Source organism: Oncorhynchus mykiss, chromosome 28, assembly GCF_057628025.1.
Source record: "Oncorhynchus mykiss isolate SJ-2025 chromosome 28, ASM5762802v1, whole genome shotgun sequence".
NCBI lineage: Eukaryota > Metazoa > Chordata > Actinopteri > Salmoniformes > Salmonidae > Oncorhynchus > Oncorhynchus mykiss.
The window spans coordinates 34060517-34086858 of record NC_143049.1 but is presented as its reverse complement, the minus strand read 5'-3'; the positions used below and the strand labels follow the sequence as shown (position 1 = coordinate 34086858).

Here is a 26342-nt window from a genome sequence, read left to right as displayed (position 1 = left end):
TACATTTAACACCTCTTAAGTAATTTATTAGAACAGGGATGTTTGCAGAGAAGTCTACCGTCAAGTGGCTCAAACAGTCCTACAAAAGGCTTGCGCCAGTCACCTGTGTCAGTGCATTACCAGCAAGTCTTTCCAGAGCACTGTAATATAAAGCTTTCAGTCACTTACAATATTCCCCGTAAATGTACCTCTTCCCCAACCCAAATGTGTGAAGCACAGGAGGTTGGTGACAGCTTGAGGAGAACGGGCTCATGGTAATGACTGGAGCGGAATCAGTGGAATTAAATACATCTAACTGATGGTTTCCATGTGTTTTATGCCATTCCATTAGTTCCGCTCCAGCAGTTATTAGGGGCCGTTGTCCCATCCGGTGGTGTGAAGTATACCCACTTTGGTCAAATAAATCCTCTACTGGAAATGCTAGACACAGATGACTATACGCAAGGTTAGCAGTCATACATTCTGTAGCACTCGATTTGCTCCACATTGAACGGACCATTTCTTTCAGACAAATTATGCAGTAGTGCTGCTGTAGTAATAATAATAATAATAATAATAATAATAACAACAACAATAATAGAACAGTAACAGCAAAGATGATCAACGAGGGAAAAAAATAAAAATAAACAAGTTTCAGAGTACTGGTGCTGATGGAAACAAGATATGTGCACAGTCGACCATCTTCCCTAGTATGAAACAACTATGTTCTCAGAAATAACAACTACTCCAGGCAAAAGAGAGCTGCTTTTGAACTTGTGGTCAAGTGCCCGGAAGATGACAGGGGAATTCTTTAAGTTCTTAAAGTAACTATTGTTCACGTTCACAGTGAACCCAATCAATTTCGCATGCATGCACGCACAAACACACAAAGATTTGGTCACGCAAAAAAATACAATATATTCGTATAGTGGTCCTATGGTTACTAGTAGTAAAGCCTGGACGACCTTCAAGGACCAGCCTAGAAATACATTTGGACCCTGGCTGCCCTGAAGACACAGGCAGTTAAGGACCAGGGACATGAACCACTGGTCGAGAAAAATAAGAGCAACAGGAAAATAAAGGAAATTCACTTTCACTGCATGACAAGCAGAAGAATATTAAGCTCAAGGGGTCACTAGAATACAGGTACATTTTTAAAACACAGTAAAAGATTTAGTACAAAGGTACTCAAATGTATTGAGTTTAACATCAGAGTAATACATGACTTAAAAGTCACCCTTTCAAAATAAAAGCTTGTCTAAGATGATCCCCCAAAATATTCAGATAAAGTCATGAGGAAAAGCCAGCCAAAGCCTCGGGGTTAAAACACACACACACACACACACACACACACACACACACACACACACACACACACACACACACACACACACACACACACACACACACACACACACACACACACACACACACACACACACTGAAATGCATTTTTTCAAGCAGCAATACAAAAAAAATATCCATGAAGTATGCATAATATCTGAAGAAAAGAAACATACTGTATGAAAACATCCCTGCTATCATGTCTCTAAATACAAAACTTTTACCAATAATTTGCTTCAGTTCAACAAGAGATGTCCATTTTACGCTTTTTTTTGTTTTTTATCTGTCATTTTAAAAACAGGTTAAAATTTCAGTCCTTAGGTGTGATGACAGTCTTTTTTTTCTCGTATACTTGAAGAAGTTGTAAGCATGCAAGCCTCGTAGAGGAGGGGCCCGGAGGGGCGGGGCTAATGCCCGGAGGGGCTGATGGGGCGGGCTGGTAGTGGTGCTAGAGTATTAAGCCAGGGCTGGGAAGGCCTCTGGGTCGTCAACGTTGGGAACCGACACTCCACCCGGCTGGGGACAAAAAGAGAGAGAGATTTTTTTATTTATTATACAAAATCAGAGAATACTGGGTCGTGTTCAGTAGGGATTGGGAGGTACTACATGAACAACACAACTCAACACAACAATTAGAACAATGATCACAGTCAGCTTGAGCACCCAATTTGACTTTTTGTGGTCAGTGAAAACAGCTTTATATGGTCAGTAACCATAAAGTTTGAATGGTAGGAACCCGGTTACCGAAATGTACCAACCAAAACCCCTCCCTTTATACCCAGGAAAAATTACTGCGAGAAACTGGTGTAATCTAGTAAATTATTTATATGAACACCAAGGCATGAAACGGAACTATTAAAATATATGCAATGTGTAAATCTGGCTTCTCTGTGGACTGTGCATGATGAATCAGGGTGGGGACAGACAGCCCATCTCTGTATGGAGCACAGTTCTCAATGCATGTAGACCTATCATCTCATCTTGGTAACTTTTTTTCTTGTGACCTAGGCCTAAATTTGCTACAGCATACTACAGTAATATTAAGACCGAATGCATGTCTAATTTACCCATCTTCAGTTGGCTTTCGGGGGTCTCCTTGTTTTTTATTTGTAAAGATTATATTTTTTTTAATTCTCCAGAGTTTTAAAAACAGCCTATCACTCGAATATCGTTGCTTTAAATCAGTGCATGCATGAGCACTCTCTGTCTCTGTCTTTTGCGCAATACGCAGTCCACCTGTGCTCCGCTAGCCTCTCCTTAAAAAACGTTCCTTAGCTCTTGGAGTTCCATGCAGGAAAAGCTAGACTAGAACAACTTGTTGGACATCATTTTTTAGAAGAGGAGCGGAAGCTCTTTTTTGTTGAATACAGCAGCCAAGAGAACTCACGGATAGTTTGATAGAAGAGCGAACACACGATGGCGGTCAGCTATAGCAGTTATTTATTCAGACCCGGAAGCATTCAATCTTTGTGAAGAGAAGGGAAAGCCTTCTACATCTAATTCTAGTCCAACGTTACTAAAAGACGACATTAGAATGATGACGATAATTTAACTGTTGAGCGCGAGGAAGGAATGAAGCAATAGAGACAGAAAGAGGAGGTAGGCTAATAACATTAGGGGAAATTTTATAAAAGGTATATATGCGTCAGCCTACTAATTATACAAATAGGCCCTATTATATTTCAAAATTAAAATCAAATTCAGTAGCTTGTAACTTTGTAGACCGCTTGTGCTGCACCAGAATCACATGTTCTCTTCTGTTTTATCATGGTTTGAACGATGTGCGTAATTCCAGTCCGTATAAAACAGTATTATACAGTACAGTAATACAGTTCGCACTCAAAAAGGTTAGCCTACTGGTGCTAGATTCATTGATTTACCCAACAGAGCATATAGCTAGCTACATCTATTGGTTTTTATGTTTTTCTGTCGTGCGTAATGTGCAGTAGCCTATATCATATATGTATTGGATAATGGCACAATCATTTGGGCATTTTTGGGCTTCGGTTCATTAAATGTGGTTAATGTATATTAAATGTATTTAATATATGTCTCATCAGGTTCAGGGAGCATCAGGTTAGAATTTTCATGCTGATCAAAGCTATAATCAAATCCAGATTTATATGCTTTATAATGCCACTTCCAGTTTTGGAGGGAAATACCGGGTTACCTGGGAGAAAAGTGATTTATTCTTGGGATGGAACATTTGTACAATACCTGGAAAATATTCAACCCTAGTAACCATAGCGTTTTGTGATCAACATTTACATCTATTTGTGTTCAGTGACAAGAGCCTCAATTAGTGTTACCTTTTCAGATCGGCCTCCTCCCGCACCGCGGCCTCCCCTTCCTCCACGGGCTCCCCCCCGCCCGCGCCGGCCCAGGTCTCCAAAGTTGATCTCCAGCTGGGCTGTGATGTCATTGGCGGGCTTGCGGAAGTGGTGGTCCGGGCCAACTTCGTCAGGATTGCCCTTATGGGGGAACAGTTGACGTTGTTTACATTTAGCCAGAGACTACTGATAGCAACCATCTCAACTCAAATAGCCAACATGCTAACTACTGTTTGACATAATTTATCTCTTGATATACTATGCCAATGTGTATGAGTGTGTAGATAAAGGGTTGTTTTATCAGAATTGTATAGGGGTGAATATGTGAAACAACAGGCACCTTGAACAGAGAGGTTGTGTCTGCTTCAATCTCCGGAGCATCAATCACAGCTGGTCTCTGCAACAACCAAGAGAAAGGACCAACAAGAAGGATAAGCACTTCAGTCACATTTGTAATGACATAGCCTCTTCGGGAGGGTTGTTAGCTGGTTAACATTACTATCTGGTTTATATCAGCCCTTTTGTTGGCAAATACATTCAAAAAATACAGACCACCACAGTTATTTACCTTACAGATTGTTTAGTATTGATCTGTTGACAGGAATTAATCATCAAACTTCTTTCTGGCTTAAAACTTTTTTCCCAAAACTTGAAATGACACAGTTCACCAATATCACCTGTGTAGAGTACTGTATATCTGAAAATGTTTTGTAACTTAAATTGAAATCAAATTGATTTGAAATTAAAAAACAAATTATTTAATTGATTCTGTCACATCCTAAATGTAAATAACACAGAATTTTCTCAAATACAACCTGAAAACTTAATGAAATATGCAAAACACAACTAGAGCTGTCACAATTACTGTATAACTAACGGTAATGGATGAAGACGCATGTATACATATATATATATATATAGATATATATATATAGACAGATATATAGATATTTTATTTTCATGACAGTCTTCATCCATTACCGTCAGTTATACAGTAATTGTGACAGCCCTAGTTGTGTTTTTTGGGGGAGGGGGGAATGAACAGCTGATTGAAGACTTTCTGCGATAACATGGACTCTAAACCTATTAGGGATAGGGGGCAGCATAGGGGGGGTTCCGTTAGCGGAACCTGTGTCCTAGACAGGTTATTAACAACGTGATGACACTTTGTTGCCCTTGCTGGAACAAGCCAGGTGATGTAGCAAACTATGAATATAAGGAGCTTGGAACCTCTAACCCTGGCAATAGATGCAGTAAAGAGGTCAATAGCCCTTATGCACATTCCATGATCGAACGTTCTAAACACACTTCCTATCGGTTTGGCACACTTCCGGTCAGTCTAGTTGTTATGGACGATATAACGTTACTACCACTATGTCGCAGTTTTTTTTACTAGGTGTCTTCAGGACTTGCCTCAAATGAATATTAATGATGTACATCAAATTGTTACATCAGCCTCCGAGACTCCAGCTAGCAAGAATGAAAAGGGGTTCAAGATGTATATAGGAAGCTACATAGATAACTATGAAGGTGAGTACCAAGTCAATGACAGATATGACGTTAGCTAGCTACAATCATTAGCTAGCTAATTTAACTATTAACTGTAGCTAGCTAGTTACTTCGTAAAATTATGTAACGTTGACAGAATCTACCTGAGAATGTGTGTATTTTCGTTAGCTTGGTTAAGTTATGCTTGCTAGCTATATTTGCTAACTAAAAATAATTGTTATTCATGTCTTCCACACAGTATCTAACAAAGATACAATGACAGGGGAGATCACCGTGAGGGCTGCGTGTCACAGGTCCATGAGGAAGAGTGAAAAGCCCCACAGCATGAGAGTAGGGAAAGGTTATAGATAGCTACTAGGGACCTTGTTAAACATCTCCTGTGAGACACTGTCATCATGGTCAAAATGTGTTGGAGACAGTGTCAATGTTTAATCTTATCAGTAGATAGATATTAGTGATGGGTCCCAATCCCAATTTAGAATTGCCCACTTAACAGGATATTTGGTAAAGATCGGTTGATGCAGTGTTTGGTAGTTTTGTTACTGAAACACAATGTATTCCTGTATAGTTAAATGAGCCCCTAGTTAAGAAGACTAGACACTACTATGTTTATTGTTATTTATGGGCTGCATCATTCTTGTTTCTCACTTCAGTCTTCCATCACACTTATCTTCACAGATGGTGTTAAAAGCACTCCGTATCAGTGACGGTGGTCCAAAGCCACTGCTCCTGTGTTGCAGGAAGTGCTCTGTGCAATCATCTGGTGGCCCTTCTTTACCAAACAGCGCACTACTCTCAACTAAACATTCCTGCTGCACCACCAGTTCACAGCTGCACAGACACAGAACAGCGTTGGCACAAGCCAAGAACACTTGTGAGTCTATCAATCTAAATAAAAAAATGCACCTGAAAAGTATTCAGCCAATGTAACAGTAAATCCTTGTTAATTAGGGTGTGAAGCCAGGTCCGGTTGATGGGCTAGAGTTCCATAAACCTACTAACTCGTGTGCTGATGGAATAAGGTAAGTTGGAGGTTCCTAGAATGGAAACATTTTAGAAAACATTTTCTTGTGATTGTATCCAGATGATAAACAGTGGCGTCTTTACGCTGTAATGACAAATGTTTGGGACAAAGACTGGGGGGAAATATGAACACTGCGAACTATTTCAGTCAGAAATGCATTGACGATAGCTAGTAAGCTAATGATAAAAACAATAGCAGAACTCGCTCCGGAAGTCATCAATCCGGTCGGAAGTAAATTAGAACGTTGGAGGCGGAATAACGCACAGCCTATTCGACCAAAACAATGGAATTGCCATGGAAACGAGTAGGGGGAAATGCCTTGGGAGAAAAATCCCGAGTCTCCTATTGCCCCCCAACAACATTAGCCTGCATTTAGGCTATTGTTTACACGTGTGTTTTACACTATGTTGAGGTAAAAATAATTTTATAATGCTTGTATGGATGTCAACCCCAATACATGTTCATGTCATCGTTACTAGTCAACTGCATTACAGTTAAAACTACCACCACTAATTTCTGTATGCTAGCTGTTCTAACCAGCTTATATGAACGGGAGTTAGCATTTAGCAGGCACTTCTTCTAAACCTAAAAAAGGGACATCCTCTACATGTTTTGCTGCGAAAACTTCCAAATATATCCAAATCGGATTTAAGTAACCACAGTGGCCTGTTCCATTACATAAATCATGAAGGATTTGACAAATGTCCACTTTGTTAGATCAGATTTGTTGAACGTGAGACAATCTGGTCATTCAATTGACTCCTTCAGCCCATATAGTTGAATGGTAAACTCATGGGTACACTGGCAATGGCTGCCTGCTATTGTAATGCAATCATTTCCATGGAAATGTAGAATGTTCACTCCAATGATAACTGAGGTGGCTATGGAATATATTTTTTGTCATGTAAATTACAAATCACAGCACATATTGATGGGTACACTTCCTGTTTTTACTTCCTGCTTTGCTCCTATAGGTACACTTGTAACGGCCAGTCCACCCATTATGCCTTCATTGGCTTGAATAGGGATGCCTGTTCTATTAATTATATTTCTATGGCAGCCATGCAGTCAGGAGCGGAGGAAAGCAGAAAATGTGGGCCCAATTTTTTTTTTACAATAATAATAATAATAATAATAATACTAAAATATTCCTATTCGAACGGTTATTACGGAGACCGCGGTCATTTGGCTGGACAATTACAGTCATCCAGAATTCCATGACCATCACAGTCCTAAACACAACCAAATACAATGGCAAAACATATCATAACATACCTAACAGTGCAGTGCACAACTATAGATAAGCAAAATATATATATATATATATATATATATATATATATATATATATATATATATATATATATATATATATATATATATATATTGTCTGCTTGTGTCACTTACGTCTTTCAGCTTTTCGTCACTGACATCTTCGCTCTTGGACTTGTGCAGAACGTAACCTTTGTTCCACTTGCTGTCGGCACCCTCGTTGGGCTTGCGGATGTTGAACTCCACTTTGGCGCGTTCCTTGTCCTGCATGGCTTTCCATTCGTCCAGGGTCATCTCCTTGGGGCCCTCCTCCTTTGGTTCCTCCACCTCGTTCTCCCTGTAGGAGACAGAGACACATTTGTTATTTGAAAGCTATTACCATACATTGTCTGTTAGCTTTCACATTTCTGTTGTTTTGGATTTCTTCTAGATTAACTGTAGGGCTGCTTGCATTGTGGACCACGGGATGAATTGAACGTTGAGAGCAGCACAAATCAGCATGAATGCAGCACCATAGTGAACCAGTACAGTGATGTTAACTCCAAGAACAGGTCTCACTGGCAAAAAATTAGACTCCTTTAAATTGTTTAACTTGGGTCAAACGTTTCAGGTAGCCTTCCACAAGCTTCCCAAAATAATTTGGGTGAGTTTTGGCCGATTCCTCCTGACAGAGCTGGTGTAACTGAGTCAGGTTTGTAGGCCTCCTTGCCAACACACACTTTTTCAGTTCTGGCCATCAAATTTTTCTATAGGATTGAGGTCAGGGCTAAGCCATTTTGCCACAACTTTGGAAGTATGCTCGGGGTCATTGTCCATTTGGAAGATCCATTTGCGACCAAGCTTTAACATCCTGACTGATGTCATGAGACTCCAACCTAAACTGTAAGTAAACTTCCGACTTTAACTGTATATGTATAAATAAAGGTGAAATTAAACGGAGCGAAATGGGTTGGTTGTCCTGTTTTACAGGCAGAGCAGCAGTCCTGGGGTGTTTTGCACTGAGGTGTGCAGGGAAGTTAACTGAACAGGTCCAGGAAGGTGCTCACTTGTTCTCAGAGTCAGCAGGGGGGTGTTCCACTCCCTCAGGGGTTCCCTCGGGGGCAGCAGTCTGTTCAGCATCACCACTGGGAACAGAAATTCAACACAGCGAAGGAACAAACCAGTCAATATCAACAAAGGACCTGTGTCCTTGCCTACACATAATGGTCATCTCATTTGAGTAGGTAATGATTGTTTGAACCACCAACCTTGTTTCGTCCTTGGGGTTCCCCCAGTTGTGAGAGCCACTCCCGCCACGCTTCTCCTCGGATTTCTGACTGTTGAGGGGAAAAAATGGAAACCAAAAGCTCCACCAATCCTACCACTAATCACAGAGCATCTGAAGATTTAATCATTCCAAAAGACCATCACTACCACTAGTCCTTTGAGGACTCGGAGCAGAAATTACTCACGGTTTGTCACCGCCGCCACTGTGTCTGTCGAAGTCCCGTTTGCCACGGGAGTCGAAGCCGTCACCCCGGCCCATGCCCCGGCCCCGTCCACCACGCCCACCTCGGCCGCCGCCACGCCCTCTGGGGGGCCGGTCTACGAAAGGTCTAAGGAGGCACACACACACAGGCTCAGCATCAAGCAGCACAGATACAGAATGAGCAGCTCAGAACTATGAAAACGACTTTATTTAACATTTTTTTAAAAACATGCAAAGATATATACAGTGCCTTCAGAAAGTAGTCATATACCCCTTGACTCATTCCACATTTTGTTGTCTAACAGACAGAATTCAAAATGGATGAAATAAAATTTTAAAAATCTCACCCATCTACACACAATACCCCATTATGACAAAGTTGAAAACATGTTTTTAGAACATTTATTGAAAATGAAAAACATAAATATCTAATTTACATATTGTATGCAAATTAGACATTTCTGTATTTCATTTTCAATAAACTTGCTACAATTACTAAAAACATGTAACAAGTACTCACACCCCTTAGCTATGACACTCCAACTTGAGCTTAGGTGCATCCAATTTCTTTAGAATCATCCTTGAGATGCCACTACAACTTGGGAGTCCACCTGTGGCCAATTAAATTGTTTGGACATGACTTAGAAAGAAATACACCTGTCTATATAAGGTCCCACAGTTGACAGTGTATGTCAGAGCAAAAACGATACCATGAAATCCAAGGAACTATCTCTGAGATAGAATTGTAATGAGGCATATATCTGGGATATAAAACAATTTCTATAGTATCGATAGTATAGAGAACTGTGGCCTCCGTTAGAGGTCGACCGATTAATCGGAATGGATGGTTAATTAGGGCCGATTTTAAGTTTTCATAACAATCGTAAATCGGTAATTTTGGACGGCGATTTTTTTTTACACCTTTATTTAACTAGGTAAGTCAGTTAAGAACACATTCTTATATTCAATGACGGCCTAGGAACAGTGGGTTAACTGCCTTGTTCAGGGGCAGAATGACACATTTTTACCTTGTCAGCTCAGGGATTTAAACTTGCAACCTTACGGTTAACTAGTCCAACGCTCTATCCACCTGCCTCACGAGGAGCCTGCCTGTTACGCAAATGCAGTAAGAAGCCACGGTAAGTTGCTAACTAGCATTAAACTTCTTTTATATAAAACAATCAATCAATGAATCATAATCACTAGTTATAACTACACATGGTTGATGATATTACTAGTTTATCTAGCGTTTCCTGCGTTGCATATGTGGTGCGCATTCGCAAAAAAGGACTGTCGTTGCTCCAACGTGTACCTAACCATAAACATCAATGCCTTTCTTAAAATCAATACACAGAAGTATATATTTTTAAACCTGCATATTTAGCTAAAAGAAATCCAGGTTAGCCAGCAATATTAACCAGGTGAAATTGTGTCACTTCTGTTGCGTTCATTGCACGCAGAGTCAGGGTATATGCAACAGTTTGGGCCGCCTGGCTCGTTGCGAACTAATTTGCCAGAATTTGACGTAATTATGACATAACTTTGAAGGTTGTACAATGTAACAGGAATATTTAGTCTTATGGATGCTACCCATTAGATAAAATACTGAACGTTTACGTATTGTTTTCGAGATTATAGTTTCCGGATTCGACCATATTAATGACCTAAGGCTCGTATTTCTGTGTGTTATTATGTTATAATTAACTCTATGATTTGATAGAGCAGTCTGACTGAGCGATGGTAGGCACCAGCAGGCTCGTGAGTATTCATTCAAACAGCACTTTCGTGCGTTTTGCCAGCAGCTCTTCGTTGTGCGTCAAGCACTGCGCTGTTTATGACTTCAAGCCTATCAACTCCCGAGATGAGGCTGCTGTAACCGAAGTGAAATGGCTAGCTAGTTAGCGGGGTGTGCGCTCATAGCGTTTCAAAAGTCACTCGCTCTGAGACTTGGAGTGGTTGTTCCCCTTGCTCTGCATGGGTAACGCTGCTTCGAGGGTGGCTGTTGTCGTTGAGTTCCTGGTTTGAGCCCAGGTAGGAGCGAGGAGAGGGACGGAAGCTATACTGTTACACTGGCAATACTAAAGTGCCAAAAAGAACATCCAATAGTCAAAGGTTAATGAAATACAAATGGTATAGAGGGAAATAGTGCTATAATTCCTATAATAACTACAATCTAAAACTTTTTACCTGGGAATATTGAAGACTCATGTTCTGAGCAAGGAACTTAAACGTTAGCTTTCTTACATGGCACATATTGCACTTTTACTTTCTTCTCCAACACTTTGTTTTTGCCTTATTTAAACCAAATTGAACATGTTTCCTTATTTATTTGAGGCTAAATTGATTTTATTGATGTATTATATTCAATTAAAATAAGTGTTCATTGAGTATTGTTGTAATTGTCATTATTACAAATAAAAATGTAAAAAAAATCGGCCGATTAATTGGTATCGGCTTTTTTGGTCCTCCAATAATCGGTATCGGAAAAATCATAATCGGTCGACCTCTAATCGAGAGCACCCTGTCGGGCCGTATCACCGCCTGGTACGGCAACTGCTCCGCCCACAACCGTAAGGCTCTCCAGAGGGTAGTGAGGTCTGCACAACTCATCACCGGGTGCAAACTACCTGCCCTCCAGGAGACCTACACCACCCGATGTCACAGGAAGGCCATAAAGATCATCAAGGACAACAACCAGCCACTGCCTGTTCACCCCGCTATCATCCAGAAGGCGAGGTCAGTACAGGTGCATCAAAGCTGGGACCGAGAGACTGAAAAACAGCTTCTATCTCAAGGCCATCAGACTGTTAAACAGCCATCACTAACATTGAGTGGCTGCTGCCAACATGCTGACTCATCTCTAGCCACTTTAATAATTAAAAATTGGATGTAATAAATATATCACTAGCCACTTTAAACAATGCCACTTTATATAATGTTTACATACCCTCATCTCATAGGTACAGTGGGGCAAAAAAGTATTTAGTCAGCCACCAATTGTGCAAGTTCTCCCACTTAAAAAGATGAGAGAGGCTTGTAATTGTCATCATAGGTACACTTCAACTATGACAGACAAAATGAAGAAAAAAAAATCCAGAAAATCACATTGTAGGATTTTAAATTTATTTATTTGCAAATGATGGTGGAAAATAAGTATTTGGTCAATAACAAAAGTTTATCTCAATACTTTGTTATATACCCTTTGTTGGCAATGACAGAGGTCAAACGTTTTCTGTAAGTCTTCACAAGGTTTTCACCCACTGTTGCTGGTATTTTGGCCCATTCCTCCATGCAGATCTCCTCTAGAGCAGTGATGTTTTGGGGCTGTTTCTGGGCAACACGGACTTTCAACTCCCTCCAAAGATTTTCTATGGGGTTGAGATCTGGAGACTGGCTAGGCCACTCCAGGACCTTGAAATGCTTCTTACGAAGCCACTCCTTCGTTGCCAGGGCGGTGTGTTTGGGATCATTGTCATGGTGAAAGACCCAGCCACGTTTCATCTTCAATGCCCTTGCTGATGGAAGGAGGTTTTCACTCAAAATCTCGTGATACATGGCCCCATTCATTCTTTCCTTTACACGGATCAGTCGTCCTGGTCGCTTTGCAGAAAAACAGCCCCAAAGCATGATGTTTCCACCCCCATGCTTCACAGTAGGTATGGTGTTCTTTGGATGCAACTCAGCATTCTTTGTCCTCCAAACACGACGAGTTGAGTTTTTACCAAAAAGTTATATTTTGGTTTCATCTGACCATATGACATTCTCCCAATCTTCTTCTGGATCACCCAAATGCTCTCTAGCAAACTTCAGACGGGCCTGGACATGTACTGGCTTAAGCAGGGGGACACGTATGGCACTGCAGGATTTGAGACCCTGGCGGCGTAGTGTGTTACTGATGGTAGGCTTTGTTACTTTGGTCCCAGCTCTCTGCAGGTCATTCACTAGGTCCCCCCGTGTGGTTCTGGGATTTGTGCTCACCGTTCTTGTGATCATTTTGACCTCACGGGGTGAGATCTTGCGTGGAGCCCCAGATCGAGGGAGATTTTCAGTGGTCTTGTATGTCTTCCATTTCCTAATAATTGCTCCCACAGTTGATTTCTTCAAACCAAGCTGCTTACCTATTGCAGATTCAGTCTTCCCAGCCTGGTGCAGGTCTACAATTTTGTTTCTGGTGTCCTTTGACAGCTCTTTGGTCTTGGCCATAGTGGAGTTAGGAGTGTGACTGTTTGAGGTTGTGGACAGGTGTATTTTATACTGATAACAAGTTCAAACAGGTGCCATTAATACAGGTAACGAGTGGAGGACAGAGGAGCCTCTTAAAGAAGAAGTTACACGTCTGTGAGAGCCAGAAATCTTGCTTGTTTGTAGGTGACCAAATACTTATTTTCCACCATAATTTGTAAATAAATTCATTAAAAATCCTACAATGTGATTTTCTGGATTTTTTTTCTCCCATTTTGTCTGTCATAGTTGAAGTGTACCTATGATGAGCCTTTCTCATCTTTTTAAGTGGGAGAACTTGCCCAATTGGTGGCTGACTAAATAGTTTTTTGCCCCACTGTATATACTGTACTGTATAACATCTACTGCACCTTGCCTATGCTGTTCGGCCATCGCTCATCCATATATACATATTCTTATTCATTCCTTTACACTTGTGTGTATAAGGTAGTTGTTGTGAAATTGTTAGATTACTTGTTAGATATTACTGCATGGTCAGAACTAGAAGCACAAGCATTTCGCTACACTCGCATTAACATCTGCTGTATGTGTATGTGACAAATACAATTTGATTTGATTTGAGAAAACTTAAACTGGGGTGAAGATTTACATTCCAACAGGACAAGCAAAGCAACACTGGAATGGCTTCAGAACAAGCATGTGAAAGTCCTTGAGTGGCCCAGACTTGAATCCCATTGAAAATCTGTGGAAAACTTGAAGATTGTTGTTCACCGCCGCTCCCATCTAATTTAACAGAGCTTGAGAAAAATCTCCAAGGAAGAATGGGAGAAAATCCCCAAATCCAGATGTGCAAAGCTGATACAGACATACCCCAGACGACTCAAAGCTGATACAGACATACCCCCAGACGACTCAAAGCTGATAGAGACATACCCCCAGACGACTCAAAGCTGATACAGACATACCCCCAGACGACTCAAAGCTGATACAGACATACCCCAGACGACTCAAAGCTGATACAGACATACCCCCAGACGACTCAAAGCTGTAATCGCCGCCAAAAGTGCTTCTATTTAATTTACAATAAATGTACTCTAATTTCTAAAAACATGTTTTTTAAATATATTTTTTTAACATATTTTTAATTGTATCCATTTTGAATACTGGCTGTAACAACTAAATGCAGGATAAGTCACGCTGTATGGATACTTTCTGAAGGCACTGTAGGTTATAGGTTGTGAGGATAATAGGTGTGATTTGAATTTTGACCGTTTTTTTTTTGCATTGCTTTAGCTAGTAGTGTGCACAAACTACAGTCAAAGCCAAGTGAAAGGGGGAGGTGTCACCTGACACTTAAAAATAACAAACTGAAGCATACAGTGTGTCCCGGACATCTCTCTATCCCACGATTCCAAGACATCCATATTTCATCAACGATAATAATAATGAACAAAACATTTGCTCTAAGCATTGTCATTTAGTACAGCAACTACTCACTTGTCTGCAGAGAACTCTCCTCTCTCTCCGACGTCGGGCTTGTCCTCAATGGGTTTATCGAAGCGCCGCTCACGTGGGGGTCTCCTGTTTTCTGGCCTCCTCTCGCCGGCGGGCCGCCCCTCGCCCTGCCCGGCCTTGTGCTGGGAGCCAGGTTGGCCCTGCTGGTCTGGCCTTCGGTCCACCCGCCTGATACCTGCCACCAAAACAACACATGGAGGCTTTAGAGGTGGACACTGATATGACTACAGAAACTAATTAGGAGGGTGGTGCAGCCAAAATCCACATGAGCACCACTCTTTCAATAATACTTTTTGATCAAATTATTTTATTTGTCACATGCGCCGACTTGGCATTCGGAATTTTGGATGAAAAGCGTGCCCAAATTAAACTGCCTGCTACTCAGGCCCATAAGCTAGGATATGCATATAATGAGTAGATTTGGATAGAAAACACTCTAAAGTTTCTAAAACTGTTAAAATAATGTCTGTGAGTATTATAGAACTGATATGGCAGGCAAAAACCTGAGGAAAATCCAACCAGGAAGTACTATTATTTTGAAAGCCTGTTTTTCCATTGAAAGCCTATCCACCATACAAAGACTTAGGACCCAGTTCACGAGCTCTGTGGCTTCCTCTACATGTGGCCAGTCTTTAGGCATTGTTTCAGGCTTTTACTCTGAAAAATGAGGGAGGTACACTGCTTTCAATGAGAGGACAGTGGAAATTTCCATCAATGAACCAAGCATGTGATCAGAAGCGCACATTTCTTGTTTACCTTTACCATTGACGAAGCTTTTGTCCGGTTGAAATATTATTGATTATTTATGACAAAAACAACCTGAGGATTGATTTTAAACATCGTTTGACATGTTTCTACTATCTTTTATTGTACTTTTTTGACTTTTCGTCTTGGTTTTGAGAGTGCGCATTGTGCCTTTGGATTTCTGAACAAAACGCTAACATGGAGACCTGGGAGTGCCATCAGATGAAGATCATCAAAGGTAAGTGATTCATTTTAATGCTATTTCTGACTTTTGTGACACTCTCCTTGGTTGGAAAAGGGCTGTATGGGTTTCTGTGGCTAGGAGCTGACCTAACATAATTGCAAAGTGTGCTTTCGCTGTAAAGCCTTTTTGAAATCTGACACAGCGGTTGCATTAAGGAGAAGTTTATCTGTATTCGTATGTTTAACACTTGTATCTTCTATCAATGTTTATGATGAGTGTTTCTGTTATTTGATGTGGCTCTGCACTTTCACCAGATGTTTGTTTGAGACAATGCATTTCTGAACATAAAACACCAATTTCAAATGAGGTTTTTGGACATAAAGATTAACTTTATCGAACAAAACACACATTTATTGTGTAACATGAAGTCCTGTGAGTGCCATCTGATGAAGATCATCAAAGGTTAGTGATTAATGTAATCGCTATTTCGGACTTTGTGAGCCCTCTCCTTGGCTGGAAAATGGCTGTATGATTTTCTGTGACTAGGTGCTGACCTAACATAATCGTTTGGTGTGCTTTTGCCGTAAAGCCTATTTGAAATCGGACATTGTAGCTTAGCATCTGCTTCATCTGGCCACTTTTATATTAACCGAGTCACTGCTTTAATTTTTGCTTGTAAGTAGGAATCAGGAGGATAGCATTATGGTCAGATTTGCAAAATGGAGGGCGAGGGAGTGCTTTGTACGTGTTTCTGTGTGTGGTGTAAAGAGCACGTAAAACATCAGCCATCCTCTCCGGCGCCATTCTACTAAAGGTTGCGTTGAATAGAGCTTGCGGTGTCTGACACTAGAGATTTATTTATGAAAGTTTGCGGTGGAACACGTGAAAATGGCATGTATTTTCAGAATTGTTTGGCGAACAACTCATAGGTGGGCTGCGAGCTACTGGTAGCTCATGATCAACCTGTTGGAGACCCCTGTAGTAAGGACTAGTGAGCTGTATCCGTCCAAATAACAGCTCTAATATTCTTCTGCATTTATATATTTACGCAAACCTGGAGATTTCACCATGTAGGTGTAGATATCGCCATATGCTACTTTGATTTGGGCCATTAGGTAGAGTTCTATCTAGTGCTGTCCCCAACAAAACAAAAATGTTGGTCAACCCGAGTCATCGGTTCTTAATTTTAAAACGTGTATTTTTCCATATTTGGACAAACCCTATGTGTTTGAATAAAAGCAACTATTACTGAACAAAAATATAAACGCAAAATGTTAAGCGTTTGTCCCATGTTTCATGAGCTGAAATAAAACATCCCAGAAGTGTTCCATACTGTAACGGTCTTCTAGGTGTGAAGGAGAGTCGGACCAAAATGCGGCGTGTAGATTGCGATCCATGTTTATTGTGACTATAGCAACATGAATCCAAATACAAACAGTGCAAAATAATAAACGTAATGAAAACCGAAACAGCCTAAACTGGTGCAAACTAACACTAAGGACAATCACCCACAAACACACAGTGAAACCCAGGCTACCTAAATATGGTTCCCAATCAGAGACAATGACTAACACCTGCCTCTGATTGAGAACCATATCAGGCCGGACATAGAAATAGACAAACAAGACATCCAACATAGAATGCCCACCCAGTTCACGTCCTGACCAACACTAAAACAAGGAAAACACACACGAACGATGGTCAGAACGTGACAGTACCCCCCCTCCAAGGTGCGGACTCCGGACGCACAACTTAAACCTATGGGGGAGGGTGTGGGTGGGCATCTGTCCGCGGTGGCGGCTCTGGCGCTGGACGTGGACCCCACTCCATAACAGTTTTAGTCCACCTCCTTAGCGTCCCTAGATAGGTGACCCTTCTTAATGACAGCTCGGGACAGAGGGTCAGCTCGAGACAGAGGGGCAGCTCGGGACAGAAGTAGCTCGGGACTGATGGGTAGCACAGCACTGAGAGGAAGCTCAGGCAGGTAGTTAGATCCGGCAGATCCTGGCTGGCTGGCGGTTCTGGCAGATCCTGGCTGACTGGCAGATCTGGAAGAGTCTGGCTGACTGGCAGATCTGGAAGAGTCTGGTCGACTGGCAGATCTGGAAGAGTCTGGTCGACTGGCAGATCTGGAAGAGTCTGGTCGACTGGCAGATCTGGAAGAGTCTGGTCGACTGGCAGATCTGGAAGAGTCTGGTCGACTGGCAGATCTGGAAGAGTCTGGTCGACTGGCAGATCTGGAAGAGTCTGGTCGACTGGCAGATCTGGAAGAGTCTGGTCGACTGGCAGATCTGGCTGCTCCATGCTGACTGGCAGCACTGGCTGCTCCATGCTGACTGGCGGCCCTGGCTGCTCCATGCTGACTGGCGGCCCTGACTGCTCCATGCTGACTGGCGGCCCTGGCTGCTCCATGCTGACTGGCGGCCCTGACTGCTCCATGCTAACTGGCAGCTCTGGCGGCTCCTTGCAGACTAGCAGCTCTGGCGGCTCCTTGCAGACTAGCAGCTTTGGCGGCATCCTGCAGACAGGCAGCTCTGGCGGCTCCTTGCAGACTGGTAGCTCCTTGCAGACTGGCAGCTCTGGCGGCCCCTGGTTGACTGGCGGCGCTGGCGCTGGGCTGACTGACGGCACTGGCGGCCCCTGGCTGACTGGCGGCACTGGCGGCCCCTGGCTGACTGGCGGCACTGGCGGCCCCTGGCTGACTGGCGGCACTGGCGGCCCCTGGCTGACTGGCGGCACTGGCGGCCCCTGGCAGACGGGCGGCACTGGCGGCTCCTGGCAGACGGGCGGCGCTGGCGGCGCTGGGCAGACGGGCGGCGCTGGGCAGACGGGCGGCGCTGGCGGCGCTGGGCAGACGGGCGGCACTGGCGGCGCTGGGCAGACGGGCGGCACTGGCGGCGCTGGGCAGACGGGCGGCACTGGCGGCGTTGGGCAGACGGGAAGCTCCGATGGCGCCGGGCAGACGGGAAGCTCCGGCAGAGGCGCCGGGCAGACGGGAAGCTCCGGCAGAGGCGCCGGACAGGCGGGAGGCTCCGGCAGAGGCGCCGGACAGGCGGGAGGCTCCGGCAGAGGCGCCGGACAGGCGGGAGGCTCCGGCAGAGGCGCCGGACAGACGGGAGGCTCCGGCAGCGCTGGAGAGGAGGAAGGCTCTGGTAGCGCCGGAGAGGCGGGAGACTCCGGCAGCGCTGGAGAGGAGGAAGGCTCTGGACGGATGGGCCGGAGAGACAGCCTGGTACGGGGAGCTGCCACCGGAGGGCTGGGGTGTGGAGGTGGTGACGGATAGACCGGGCCGTGCAGGCGCACTGGAGCTCTTGAGCACCGAGCCTGCCCAACCTTACCCGGTTGAATGGTCCCGGTCGCCCTGCCAGTGCGGCGAGGTGGAATAGCCCGCACTGGGCTATGCAGGCGAACCGGGGACACCGTGCGCAAGGCTGGTGCCATGTAAGCCGGCCCAAGGAGACGCACTGGAGACCAGATGCGTAGAGCCGGCTTCATGGCACTTGGCTCGATGCCCACTCTAGCCCGGCCGATACGCGGAGCTGGAATGTACCGCACCGGGCTGTGCACCCGCACTGGGGACACCGTGCGCTCCACAGCATAACACGGTGCCTGCCCGGTCTCTCTAGCCCACCGGTAACCACAGGAAGTTGGCTCAGGTCTCCTACCTGGCGTAGCCATACTCCCTGTTAGCCCCCCCCCAAGAAATTTTTGGGGCTGACTCCCGGGCTTCCATCCACAACGCCGCGCTGCCTCCTCATACCAGCGCCTCTCCGCTTTCGCCGCCTCCCGTTCTTCCTTGGGGCGGCGATACTCTCCTGGCTGAGCCCAAGGTCCTTTACCGTCTAATTCGTCCTCCCATGTCCATACCTCCTCGCGCTGCTCCTGCTGCTGCTTTTTCCTTTGCCCATTACCACACCGCTTGGTCCTGTTGTGGTGGGTGATTCTGTAACGGTCTTCTAGGTGTGAAGGAGAGTCGGACCAAAATGCGGCGTGTAGATTGCGATCCATGTTTATTGTGACTATAGCAACATGAATCCAAATACAAACAGTGCAAAATAATAAACGTAATGAAAACCGAAACAGCCTAAACTGGTGCAAACTAACACTAAGGACAATCACCCACAAACACACAGTGAAACCCAGGCTACCTAAATATGGTTCCCAATCAGAGACAATGACTAACACCTGCCTCTGATTGAGAACCATATCAGGCCGGACATAGAAATAGACAAACAAGACATCCAACATAGAATGCCCACCCAGTTCACGTCCTGACCAACACTAAAACAAGGAAAACACACACGAACGATGGTCAGAACGTGACACATACTTTATATTTCTCTCTCATTTTGTGCAAAATGTTGTTTACTTCCCTGTTAGTGAACATTTCTACTTTGCCAAGATAATCCATCCAGCTGACAGTTGTGGCATATCAAAAAGCTGATTCAACAGCATGATCATGACACAGGTGCACCTTGTGCTGGGGACAATAAAAAGACACTCTAAAATGTGCAGTTGTCACACAACACAATGCCACAGATGTCTCAAGTTGAGGGTGCATGCAATTGGAATGCTGACTGCAGGAATGTCCACCAGAGCGGTTGCCAGGGAATTTAATGTTTATTTCTCTACCATAAGCCGCCTCCAATGTCGTTTTAGATCATTTGCCAGTACGTCCAACCGGCCTCACAATTGCAGACCACGTGTAACAATGCCAGCCCAGGACTTCCAAATCCGGCTTCATCCCCTGTGGGATCGTCTGAGACTGCTAATGAAACTGAGGAGTATTTCTGTCTGTAATAAAGCCCTTTTATGGGGAAAAACTCATTCTCATTGGCTGGGCCTGGCTCCCAGTTGGTGGACCTGGCTCCCAAGCGGGCGAGCCTATGCTCACCCATGGATGCGCCCCCGCCCAGCCATGTGAAATCCATAGATTAGGGCCTAATGAATTTATTTAAATTACTTAAATACCTAATTTGTTTAGGAAAAACATTCCCTCAACCCTTGCTCTGTTTACATGAAACATCAATGCATTGCATGCACGTGAACAATAGGGCCTGACCTGTAGCCTATCATAATCACATCAATAAATTGCTTATAACAAACTCCGAACACTAATTGGATGCAGAGGTCGGATGACTTCAAAATTAAACTCGAAACGGAGAATGTTCACTGGTTGCTCAGGAAGGAAAGGGGAAGTCAGATGTGTGGAAGACATTTGACTTAGTTGTGTAAACCAGAAAAATAATATTGTGTGCCACACAGGTGCTGTAAGATTACAATATTATACGAACAGTGTAAATACTAAATCATTTATAAATGTACGAAAAGGGATGTTCTACCGGAAAATTAAATAAATATATAAAGACTTTATTAAAGCAAAGACTAATAAAGTTGCATCACAAATTGCAGTTTATTTATTGTTTAGGCTAATCATCCCATCAGCTCCCTTTGATATTTCATTTTAAAACTAAAATGATTGATTGCATTTCAAAGCATGAATTACTCGTATGCTGTGTGATGACATGAAGGAATTAATGATTGATTGATACAGTAGCCTATATATCGAATTATAGGCCCTAGTAAGTTACGGTATTAAGAAGACTAAACACAGTACACACTCTTTGACCTACAGCTCGATGGTGGTTGTACAAGACTCCTAATACTATAAGAAGCCATATACTGATAATGACATTACTAATGATGATCATAATAATAATCGTAATAGCAATAAGGAGATCAAGAAAGAGGGTATAGGAGCGAGAGCTGGGTGCATATCATGACTAACAAACAGGTGCTGTTAGATTAAAATATTATTTTATGCACCTTTGGAACAGTGTTAACACTAAATAAATTTAGCAACACCACTGTTCTAATGAAAACAATATGGAAAAACCCTTTATTAAGATTAATGACTTTAAAAAAGCAGAATTTGTGACATTGCTTTATTCGACATGTGGTTGTGTGAGGCTTGGTGCTCACAGAATCAGTAGGCTATTAAACAAACATTCAAACTGGCAACAGAAGCAGGATATGTCTTATTTCAGTAGATATACAGTACCAGTCAAAAGATTGGATACAGCTACCCTTTCATGTTTTTTTAATGTTTTATTATTTTCTACATTGTAGAATAATAGTGAAGACACCAAAACTAATAAAAAACACATAGAATCATGTAGCAACACAAAAAAAGTGTTGAACAAATCAAAATATATTTTATATTCTTCAAAATAGTCACCCTTTACCTTGATGACAGCTCTGCACACTCTTGGCATTCTCTCAACCCGTTTCATGAGGAATGCTTTGCCAACAGTCTTGAAGGAGTTCCCACATATGCTGAGCACTTGTTGGGCTGCTCTGGGTCTTCAGTTTCTGTGGTGGTCCTCATGAGAGCCAGTTTCATCATAACACTTGATGGTTTTTCCGACTGCACATGAAGAAACTTTCAAAGTTCTTGAAAGTAATGATGGACTGTCGTTTCTCTTTGCTTATTTGAGCTATATTATTGCCATAATATGGACTTGGTATTTTAGCAAATAGGGCTATCTTCTGTATACCACCCCTACCTTGTCACAACACAACTGATTGGCTCAAAAGCATTAAGGAAAGAAATTCCACGAATTAACTTTTAACAAAGCACACCTGTTAATTGAAATGCATTCCAACCTCATGAGGCTGGTTGAGAGAATGCCAAGAGTGTGCAAAGCTGTCATCGCGGGAGAAAGCGCATGTTGTAAAATAAAATAATATTTATTAGTGTTGCACCATCATTCTTACTAGAGGTCGACCGATTATGATTTTCAACGCAGATACCGATAATTGGAGGACCAAAAAAAAGCTGATACCGATTAATCGGCCGATATATATATATATATGTATGTGTGTAATAATGACAATTACAACAATACCGAATGAACACTTATTTAACTTAATATAATACATCAATATATCAATTTAGTTTCAAATAATTTGGTTTAAATAATGCAAAAACAAAGTGTTGGAGAAGAAAGTAAAAGTGCAATATGTGCTATGTAAAAAAAGCTAACGCTTAAGTTCCTTGCTCAGAACATATGAAAGCATGTGAAACATGAGTCTTCAATATTCCCAGGTAAGAAGTTTTAGGTTGTAGTTATTATAGGACTATTTCTCTCTATTTCTCTCTATACCATTTGTATTTCATATAACTTTGACTATTGGATGTTCTAATAGGTACTTTAGTATTGCCAGCCTAATCTCGGGAGTTGATAGGCTTGAACAGCGCAATGCTTGAAGCACGGCGAAGAGCTGCTGGCAAATGCAGGAAAGTGCTGTTTGAATGAATGCTTACGAGCCTGCTGCTGCCTGTCACCCCTCAATCAGACTGCTCTATCAAATCATAGACTTAATTATAATATAATAACACACAGAAATACGAGCCTTAGGTCATTAACCTCTCAGGGATATGTGGGACGGTAGCGATTTTTGAAATCTGACACAGCGGTTGCATTAAGGAGATGTTTATCTAAAGTTCCATGTATAATAGTTGCATCTTTTATCAATGTTTATTATGGGTATTTCTGTAAATTGATGTGGCTCTCTGCAAAATCACTGCATGTTTTGGAACTACTGAACATAACATGCCAATGTAAAATGAGGTTTTTGGATATAAATATGCACTTTATCGAACAAAACATACATGTATTGTGTAACATGAAGACCTATGAGTGTCATCTGATGAAGATTATCAAAGGTTAGTGATTCATTTTATCTCTATTTCTGCTTTTTGTGACTCCTCTCTTTGGCTGGAAAAATGTTTCTGTTTTTATGTGACTTGGCGGTGACCTAACATAATCGTTTGGTGTGCTTTCGCTGTAAAGCCTTTTTGAAATCGGACACTGTGGCGGGATTAACAACAAGATTACCTTTAAAATTGTATAAGATACTTGTATATTTGAGGAATTTTAATTATGAGATTTCTATTGTTTGAATTTGGCACCCTGCACTTTCACTGGCTGTTGTCATATCAATCCCGTTAAGCCATAAGAAGTTTGAAAACAATTCAAAAGCAATGCTACCAAATACTAATTGAGTGGTGTAAACTTCTGACCCACTGGGAATGTGATGAAAGAAATAAAAGCTGAAATAAGTAATACTCTCTACTATTTTTCTGACATTTCACATTCTTAAAATGAAGTGGTCATCCTAACTAACCTAAAACGGGGAATTTTTACCAGGATTAAATGTCAGGAATTGTGAAAAACTGAGTTTAAATGTATTTGGCTACGGTGTATGTAAACGTCCGACTTCAACTGTAAATATTGCACTTGGAAAAAAACATCTTAAAGTAGAAATAGAATGAAACAAACAGGCATTCTATTTTTGCTCTATTATAGTGGCCACTAAAGTAGACATCGATCAAGTGCACAAGGCTACATATGTGCAAAAATAACGTTCACAGAGTAAAACATTAAATAACCCCCCCCCCCCCCCCCACGTGTTACAGTCAAGTTCAACACAACAAAATAAATCTCTTTGGGCTACACTGCACATTATTACATTGTACACTTTCTGCCTGTGGACATCTATTCTACAATGTTGCCAGCAGAGTATGATACCCTTTGTTGTTATAATGGATCTCTTTCAGGCAGAGTACACCTGGCATACCCCTTTTTATCCACTGTATTGAACAAGTGACAAAGAGGGAAAGTGTGTGGTGTTCCTTTCACCTCTAAAGTAGCATCCAGCTTAAACCAGGCCCAGCTCCAGCTACACCTGATCCCTGAATCCACCTGTTAAACCAGGCCCAGCTACACCTGATCCCTGAATCCACCTGTTAAACCAGGCCCAGCTCCAGCTACACCTGATCCCTGAATCCACCTGTTAAACCAGGCCCAGCTACACTTGATCCCTGAATCCACCTGTTAAACCAGGACCAGCTCCAGCTACACCTGATCCCTGAATCCACCTGTTAAACCAGGCCCAGCTCCAGCTACACCTGATCCCTGAATCCACCTGTTAAACCAGGCCCAGCTCCAGCTACACTTGATCCCTGAATCCACCTGTTAAACCAGGCCCAGCTCCAGCTACACTTGATCCCTGAATCCACCTGTTAAACCAGGCCCAGCTCCAGCTACACTTGATCCCTGAATCCACAAGCAATGCCTAATTTTCACCTAATTCTCTAATTCAGAAAATGAACCACATACTGTAGAGGGAAAGCATTAGTACTCTAGTTAGTTTGCTAACTTGTAAACATGTCACAGATTGCCAGGGTCCAGTAAGCAAGTTATAATGTGTTATAACTTAAGGAACGGTGTTGTGCCGAAAATCTCCCTATGCCAGAACCTCCCCCACCCGTTCCCGTGAACGCACACACACTCAACTCTTCATTGCTGCGACTTGCTTGCTCGTTGAGATTTCTGCTCTTCACGCCGTTGTCAGTTTAGCCTACATTTCATTGATCTTAGTAGCAGAAAGCATTGTTTATTTGTGTCCTTCAAGGAGCTGTCTGTGATCACGTTAGGCTGCGTTTCATTTGAATTTTTATGGCGGTTTGATCGTTGGGGAGGCACTAGTAATGTCTGCAGTTTTCGGTTTGGCTATTTGTGTATTAGTCTATAAATAAATCTCTTTGCCAAAATTCGTCATCTCTCCCATGTCTTAAATCGACTAGTAGTTCTGAAATGTTTATTGCTTGCCTACATTTTACTCCCTCCTCTATGTTTTATATAACACACATACATTCAGTATTCATTTCGGTTGCTTATCCTGACGTGAAGTTTGTTCTATACAAAGTATTTGACTCCTAGTTACAAAATTAAGGAAATTAGAAGGGGGAGGATTTCGACAAGACCATTTTCTTGCCTGCCGAAATCCCCCCGATCCAGCGACAGTAGCAATCAACTTTAAAATGCTAGTAATACTTGTTCTACCACACTTTCTCCCTCACCTCAAACTTTCCAAATGCCAGTTGTTTTTCGGTTACATCTCATGAAGTACGGTTCATCACCTTCTCACTCCCGTCTCCTGGTCAGGCTTCTCACCAACAGTACCTCTTCGTTATCGATCAGGGGAGGCGCTGCTGTAGCTGGTAAACTGCCATTCCACTCCCAGCTCTTTCAGCGCGTGTTTATACTGTAACTAGCACATTGGTTGTCTCTTCTCTCTTCAGTCGCGTGCTGCATTTTATTGTTCTGTGAACAATTGGCTGAACCTTGGATACAGCCAGTATTGCTCCAAAGGCACATCACTCGTTCACATACAGCCAGTAGTCATTCAAAGCCCCATCCCCCTCGGCCAAACTATTCTCATCGGATCTACACGAATCACGTAGGTCACCTATTTTGGATTCAAAACGGCGAATTTCACCTAAAGGTGACTAGTTTGCAACCCTGTAGCTAACGTCAGCTAACAGGAGAAAAAGCTAGGGGTAAACAAACAGTGATGCAAGTATAGTGCGACAGCTTTACTAATTTTACTGTCAGTCTTAGCAGGTCGAGGAACAAATTAGAGTGCCAGAAGAAGTATCATGCAAATATTTTGTTGTTGTTGACAGCCAAGTTTGTTAATAACGACAAGTGAGGCTGCTGAAAACATTTATTGAAACAACAAAAAAGTGTCAGCAGTTTGCTTTGGATGATGACAAAGTTAGCCTAATTACATGGGAGTAACAGGAGTACCCTATGCCTGTACCCTACTCGGGGGTCTGGTCACATTAAGCCAAACCTGTCCATGTGTATCTAGTTAAAGATGCAATATGCAGAAATTGCTCAGCCATTTCCTGGTTACTAAAATTGTAATAGTTTGCCTAAT

The 26342-nt window shown here is 42.6% G+C and overlaps 1 protein-coding gene across 1 annotated transcript in view; it reads right to left on the bottom strand.

Annotated features, from left to right (window-relative positions):
• Positions 1-26342, bottom strand: part of LOC110509029 (SERPINE1 mRNA-binding protein 1) — a 28070-nt gene continuing 1728 nt past the window's right edge. Inside the window, exons 2-9 of the mRNA XM_021589970.3 lie at positions 14606-14798; positions 8910-9053; positions 8706-8774; positions 8505-8582; positions 7594-7795; positions 3994-4050; positions 3633-3794; positions 1-1839 (exon numbers count right to left, since the gene is read on the bottom strand). Of these exons, the coding sequence (XP_021445645.2) occupies positions 1780-1839; positions 3633-3794; positions 3994-4050; positions 7594-7795; positions 8505-8582; positions 8706-8774; positions 8910-9053; positions 14606-14798 (965 nt within the window). The 3' untranslated portion in view covers positions 1-1779. The remainder of the gene's footprint in view (positions 1840-3632; positions 3795-3993; positions 4051-7593; positions 7796-8504; positions 8583-8705; positions 8775-8909; positions 9054-14605; positions 14799-26342) is intronic.